At 50.6% G+C, this 6,684-nt stretch overlaps 1 protein-coding gene across 1 annotated transcript; it reads right to left on the minus strand.

Moving 5' to 3' along the window:
• Nucleotides 1–455: 455 nt before the first annotated feature.
• Nucleotides 456–6,139, minus strand: SPR (sepiapterin reductase). Its single transcript, XM_082358487.1, has 3 exons — nt 5,645–6,139; nt 4,784–5,074; nt 456–1,275 (listed from the first exon to the last, which is right to left on the minus strand). Exons 1-3 carry the CDS (start codon nt 5,964–5,966, stop codon nt 1,085–1,087), a joined length of 804 nt encoding a protein of 267 aa, XP_082214613.1. The 5' UTR covers nt 5,967–6,139; the 3' UTR covers nt 456–1,084.
• Nucleotides 6,140–6,684: the final 545 nt, after the last annotated feature.

Consider the following 6,684-nt stretch of genomic DNA (forward strand, 5'->3'; position numbering starts at 1 on the left):
GCCAGATGGACGTGACCAGGAGGGCCCACGACAGGCCCCCTTAAGAGCTGGGATCCACTCAGAGCATTGCCATGTGGATAAAGGGCAGAATTGGGAATCCAAGCGAGCCAGGGAAAGCACCCTTCCCCAAGGGCTGGGGTAGCTGTGAGTCAGGCCCTGAAGGCTGGATACTCTTTGAATAGGTCAAGGGTGAGGAAAGGGTAATAAAGACTGCAGTAAGAATAGGCAAAAGGATAAAGGAGGAACAGGTGTCTGGGCAAGTCACCTAGGCCAACTTTGTTTGAACTTGGGCTCAGTGGGGCTCAGTGAGAAAAGGCAGATAGCCCCAAGACAACACTGCAGGACATAAGGGCAGCACCCCAAGTTTGGATTAACTGCTTCAGCAACACCCCTTGGGTCCAGCAAACCAGGGACTTAGTCATGGGACCCGTATCAGAATCGAAAGCAGGCATTAATAAAGGACAATCCACATTTTATTTGTATCTGCCTTTAACATGTACATAAACTCTCGGGGCCCTTTCCCCCATCTGGTGGATACATGGTAGGTTCTGGAGGGAGGAAGCATCAGAATTAGGACACAGAGCTCACCTGAAGGTCCTGCTACCCTGAGCAAGGAGCTTCCCTGTGGGCTGAGACTTGCGTTGTCCTCCCTTCCCTGCAGGCCATCCGTGAATCTACATAGGCCCTCCTATTTGGCCCTAGCTCATCCCCTCTTCCCCATGGACTCTTCCCTCCTGCCATGGGCAGGAGACCCATCCTCCTTTTTTCAGTGTTTTAGCTTCTTGTCCTGTTTTCCCCATCCTTAAAATTCTATTCCTGGGGAGAGAGAACACCAACAGCCATAACTTGTCTCTCCTAAGCCTACTCCTAACTCAAGGTGGTCGATACAGACTCCTGAGAACTGGGAACTCCAGCCACCTGGTGCCCTCACAGCTGGCTGGATCCGAGGGCAGGACAGTAAGCATGAGTGCTTATCTGCGTAAGGCAGGGTTGGCAGTGCCACTGTGGCAGGATGTGGGGAGGCACAGGACTCCTGGGCATGCCTGAGAGGGGGAAGAAAGCCCTAGGAACCAAGGACATGGGCTTATTCATCGTAGAAATCGACATGGGCTCCAGACTTGAACTTGTCCTTTTGCAGCAAATTCAGAAGTTTCTGGGCTGATATCCTGCAATCCACAAGTTCCCCTTTTGTCTTCAGCTCCTGCAGCCTTTTTCGCACGTCTGGGTCCACAGAGGTCTCCCGGGCTAACTGTTGCATGTCTGTGTCCAGGGGACCTAGGGGATGAAGAGAAGATGAGGCAGGGGCCCCTGATGTATGTGTGAAGTTGGGTGGAGTCAGGTGTGGCCAGAGGCAACACCTCATCTTGGCTGACACATGGTCAGTATCACCAAGGCTCCACACTGTCACCACTGAGCTCCAGACTCAAATTCCAATGTCCACTGAACATGGTCCCTCTAGACCACCGAATCTACAGATTCACACTACCCTATCACCCCTTCCCCAAGCCCCAGCAGCCAAGTGCAGAGAGATACACCGTCCCTGTGGGAGAAGAAGAGGGAAGTGAACACCCAACTTCCCTGGGGGCTCCAGAGTCAGCCTGCTCCAGCACCAGGCCAACTCCCATGGCCCTAGGTGGCTCTCTGTGGGTTCCCATGAACCCAGGCCTCCAGCTCATCCTGACACCCAGCTCCAGTGGTCCCAGCAGCCCCAGGCAGTTCCCACAGCCCCAGGCAGCTCCTGGAACTCAAGGCTCCTAGAGGGCCCCTGAGAAGCCAGACCCCTGATCCACTCCAGCACCAGCTGGCTCCCATGGTCTCAGGTGGTTTCCATGGCACCAGGCTCCAGCGAACCCAGGCTTCTGGCACACCCCAGCACTAGCCAACTCCCGTGGCCCTACATGGCTCCTGTAGGTCACAGTGTCTGTGAACCTAGGCTTTAGGTGGGCACTCTCAAACCAGACTCCCAGCTGGTCTAGTGCCAGGATGACTACTGTGGACCCAGGCTTTGTACCCACCCCAGCAACAGGCTGCCTTAGGACTCTAGTGGCAAAACTGCCACGGACATCACCAGATGGCCCACCCAGAATCACTAAAAGAGTTGACTGGTGAAGGGCTCTGCCTACTGAACTCAGTCTATAAAGACTAGAAGAGGCGTCTACTTCCTCAAATGTACAAACACCAACACAAGGCCACAAGGATCATGAATAATCAAGGAAACATGGCACCACTGAAGGAAACTAATACAACTCTAATGACTGACCCTAAAGAAATGAGATGTATGAACTGCCTGACAAAGAATTCAGAATAATCCTCTTAAAAGAAATTCTGTGAACTCTAAGAAAACACGGACAGACACGTAAATGATATTAGGAAAACAATGCATGAACAACAAGAGAAGTTCAACAAAGAAACAGAAACCATTTGAAAAAAACAAACCAAAATCTAAAGTTGAAGAATACAATGACTGGACTGAAGAATCTGATAGAGTTCAACAGCAGACTCAACCAAGCAGGAAAAATTAGTGAACCAGAAAACAGGGCATTTGAAATTATCTAGTCAGAGGAGCAAAAAGGAAAAAGAATGTAAGAGTAAAGAAAGACTACATGAACTAAGGATTACCATTAAAAGAAACAATCTATGTATTATGGAGTCCCAGAGAGAAAAAAGGAACAGAAAGCTTAAAGAAATAATAGTTGAGAACTTCCCAAATCTCTGAGAAGAGATTTGCACATCTAAGTTTATGAAGCTAATATTTCAACCCCAAATTATCTTCTCCAAGACACCAGGACTAGATAGTTTCACTGGTAAATTGTCTGTTTTTTATGCCAATACCATAATATTTTGATTACTGTAGCTTTGTAATATAGTTTGAAATCAAGGAGAGTGATGCTAGAGAGTTTTGTTCTTCTTTCTCAAGATTGCTTTGGCTAATGAGGTTCCATACAAATTTTAGAATTGTTTGTTCTATTTCTGTGAAAAATGCCATTGGAAACTTGATAGGGATTGCATTAAATCTGTAGATTGGGTTGGATAATATGGACATTTTAACAATATGAATTCTTCCAATCCATGAGCATGGCATCTTTCCATTTTGTACCTTCTTCAAACTCTTTCATCAACGTCTTATAGTTTTCAGTTTACAGGTCTTTTACCTCCTTGGTTAAATTTATTCCTAGGTATTTTATTCTGTTTGATGCAACTGTAAATGGGACTGTTAATTTCTCTTTCTGATACTTCATCATTAGTGTATAGAAATGCAACTGAGTTTTTACATTGTTTTGTATCCTGCAACTTTACTGAATTTGTTTATTAGTTCTAACAATTTTTTGGTGAAGTCTCTAGGGTTTCCTATATATAATATGTCATCTGCAAATAGAGACAGTTTTACCTCTTCCCTTCCAATTTGGATGCCTTTTATTTTTCTTGTCTAATTGCTCTGACTGGGACTTCCAATACTATGTTGAATAGAAGTGGGAAGAATGGCTTCCTTGTCTTGTTCCTGATCTTAGTGGAAAAGCTTTTAGCTTTTCACCATTGAGTATATTAGTTGTGGGCTTGTCAACTTCCTCACAATGTCCAGGGCAGCCCCCTGAAATGTAACCCAGTCACATGGCACTCTAGAGTTTGCTCTGCTCCTGACTATGGTTTCCATTTGCTCTCTGTTGACTGAGTGAGTCCTAGGCTGAGCTCAGAGTGGGTGCTGAGTTGAATATTAGCTGCAAGAATAACTGTATTACATTAAGGAGGGACAGAAGGAGGACTGGGTACTAGAGAGCATGAGGAAGTAGAAACTGCACTGATCATGACCTTGGAGGCAAGGTTTGATCCTGGCTATGCTGCATCTGGACTTTGGTCAGGTTAATCTACCTCTTTGCCCCTAGGGTTCCAAGGGGAATAGACTACTGGATCTCTATCTAAGTTGCTCAGACATCATGCAACAGCTATGTCACCAGCTTCTAATTCCAGCAACCTCAAGCCGAAAATAGAAGCCTCACTCTTAAGAAAGGTGTACAGTGGCATCATGGTAGGATGATGAGAAACCAGACCAAGTACCACAAGATCCCCTACCCTTTAACTTCCATGAGGACGGGGCTCTATCTTATTTATCTCAGCATTCCCCAGTGTTCCAGCACAGTTCAGCATGGGATGGTCAGCATTCAACAATGTCTGTCTGCTCTTCATTCAGCTAACATTCACTGCAGACTGGCTCAGTGGGGTGCTTTACTAGGTGCTGGGGATATAAAGATGAATAGTGCATAATGCCTGCCTTCAAGGCTTTCCTATGCAGAGAGAGAAGTAGAGAAGTATATATATACAAAGATAATACAGTGTGATAAGTCCTATCTAACAATTACAAATGCTAACAATTAGATAGCCTTTCACAGTTTGGGATCACTTTTACATGTTTTACCTCATTCAGTCCTACAAACTGCCCTGTGAGACAGGTAGCATCTTCCCCATTTCACATGAAGAAATGAGGTACAGGCCTGGAATTCAAACCCTAATCATCTCTCAGACTCTAACATCTCAGACTTTCTGGCCCCACCCTCAAGTCCAGGCAGCTGCCCACTCTCAATCCATACCTGGTAACTACAGCTCCCTGCCCCTGCCAGCACTAACTTTCTTGCAGCCTATATTTCCCTTCAGGAGTGATGGGTCATGATTCAAGGACAAAATATTCTGTGGGTCCTTTCCTGGAGGAGACAGAGAAGGCTCCTTGCCCAGTCTCCAAAGGGTAACCAGCCGGTTCTGGGGACAGGGATGGCAGTAATGTTTCACCTACCTGGGGCATAGCTCAGCACCCTCACACTAGGTTCCTCTGCGGCCAGAACCTGGAACATCATGTTACGGGCAGCCTTCCCCGCACAGTACTGTGCCCAGCCCTTGAAGGGCTGCAGAGCACAGAGGGACGAGATATTCACCACAGTCCTACGGAGGCCAGGACTGTCCGGGAAGGCCTTCAGGATGCTGGAAGTCAGGCAGAGCATGGAGGTCAAGTTCAGAGCCCAGTAGCTGTTCACTTCAGCTGGGTCAGCCAGGTCTACGAAGCGTTTGGACACATCTCCAAGACTGCCTGAAAAAACAGACCTTCGGAATCACCCAGTGCAGGCGGGGTTTTCTCTTCTCCCAGTCCTCTTCAAACTCGTCCAGACACCTCCTTCCCATCCACACCTAAAGGAGGAGTCTCCCTAGTGCTTCTGAAGACGCCTCTCTCTTCCCAGCTCTGCAGACAGGCACACCTGGAGAACCCACTCACCTGAAGCTTCAAAGTGAGAAAGCGCATGCCCTTCTCTGGGGCTGGGGTTCGGGGGAACTCTGGGGGCCATTTGGAGAAGTGGGGGAATTTACTTCTGCTGGGAGACCCCATGCCCTAACTCACGCCTCCGCCAGAGAGCGCTGAGCAAGACGATCAGAAAAGTTCTTGGCGTTGAAAGGGGAAGGGGGGAAGAAGGGGGAGAGAACGAGCGCCAGACAGCACCAGGTCTCTCTCCACACCCCGCTGAAACTAGGGCTCTCAGGCGTCTTTTCAGACTTCTAGGAGTCACCTTTAAAGTTCTAAGAGGCGGGGGAGGTGAAAGGGAGGGAAAACATAACTGGACGCTAAGCAGTATTCCAAGCGGTCACACGCCGGCGGGCGTCTTACCGGCATTGTTGATAAGCAGCACTCGCTGCAGGCCTTCGGGCCTGGGGAGCTCGCGCAGGGCACCGAGCAGCTGCTGCAAGCCGGCCTCGGTGCTCAGGTCGGCGGTCACCCGCACGAGGCGCAGGCCGGGCCGCTCGGCGCCCAGCTCGGCCTCCAGCTGCCGCAGCGCCTCGTCACTGCGGGCGCTTAGGACCAGCACGGAGCCGGGCGACAGCAGCGGGGCCAGGAGCTGGGCCAGCGTCCGTCCGAAGCCGCGGGAAGCCCCGGTCAGCACGCACAAGGCGCGCCCCAGGCCGCCCACCTCGCCGACGAAGCCCTCCATGCCTCCTACGTCGGCAATCTGGAGCCGCTTCCCAAGACCCGGCAGGGGGCGGGGCGGGGCGGCCGCGGTGGGAGGGGCCGCGGTGGGAGTAGGAGGAGGCCCCGCCCGGTGCGGGCGGGAACCTAAGGCTTCGGGCAGAGACCAGCCGCCCCTACTTTTCTTTGCAGTTGGCGGTGGAAGTGGAGGTGTCTGCAATCTCCGAGAGAGCGCCAAGGCACTAAACCGGAAGGGCGGGAGGCGCGGCCCCCACCGGAAATCCTACCCCAGTGCGGAGCGCGGGCCTCATCCTTTACCCTGCTAGTCCGTTCAGTCCCCCGCAGGGATGCATTCTCCTCCGAAGTCCAGACCCAACTTCCTTGCATAAGTGACTTCTTCCAGGTCAGGCCATCTTGCTCCTTGCTGGGTATCCCTGCACGTGGCACATGCCAGTTTAGGGACTGGGGTCCCTACTGGGCTGGGGGAACTCACTGCCCCGGGAGCGACCTTTGGGAGAACACAGTCTCCCCTCCGTCAGATGTAAGAACCTCTTCTCCCTACTTGGCTCTGTGCTCGCACTGATTCCCCTGCCTCTCTGAGATTTCTCACTCCTTCTGTCCCTAAAGGTCTGTATTCCCAGGGACCCTGCACCCACTCATGCTACACTCTTCCTAGTAGGCAATTCCATCTACTCCCACATTCAAATTTTCGCAAATGATCATCTAAGTCTGTACGTCCAGGC

This window comes from Balaenoptera borealis (assembly GCF_965194805.1).
Source record: "Balaenoptera borealis genome assembly, chromosome: 15".
Taxonomy (NCBI): domain Eukaryota; kingdom Metazoa; phylum Chordata; class Mammalia; order Artiodactyla; family Balaenopteridae; genus Balaenoptera; species Balaenoptera borealis.

Coding starts and splice junctions, on each gene's coding strand:
- SPR (XM_082358487.1), bottom strand. CDS start 5,966: ATGGAGGGCTTCGTCGGCGAGGTGGGCGGCCTGGGGCGCGCCTTGTGC. Junction 5,075..5,644: donor GCTGCTTATCAACAATGCCG/GTAAGACGCCCG, acceptor CTGTTTTTTCAG/GCAGTCTTGGAGATGTGTCC. Junction 1,276..4,783: donor GGTGCTGAGCTATGCCCCAG/GTAGGTGAAACA, acceptor TTCATCCCCTAG/GTCCCCTGGACACAGACATG.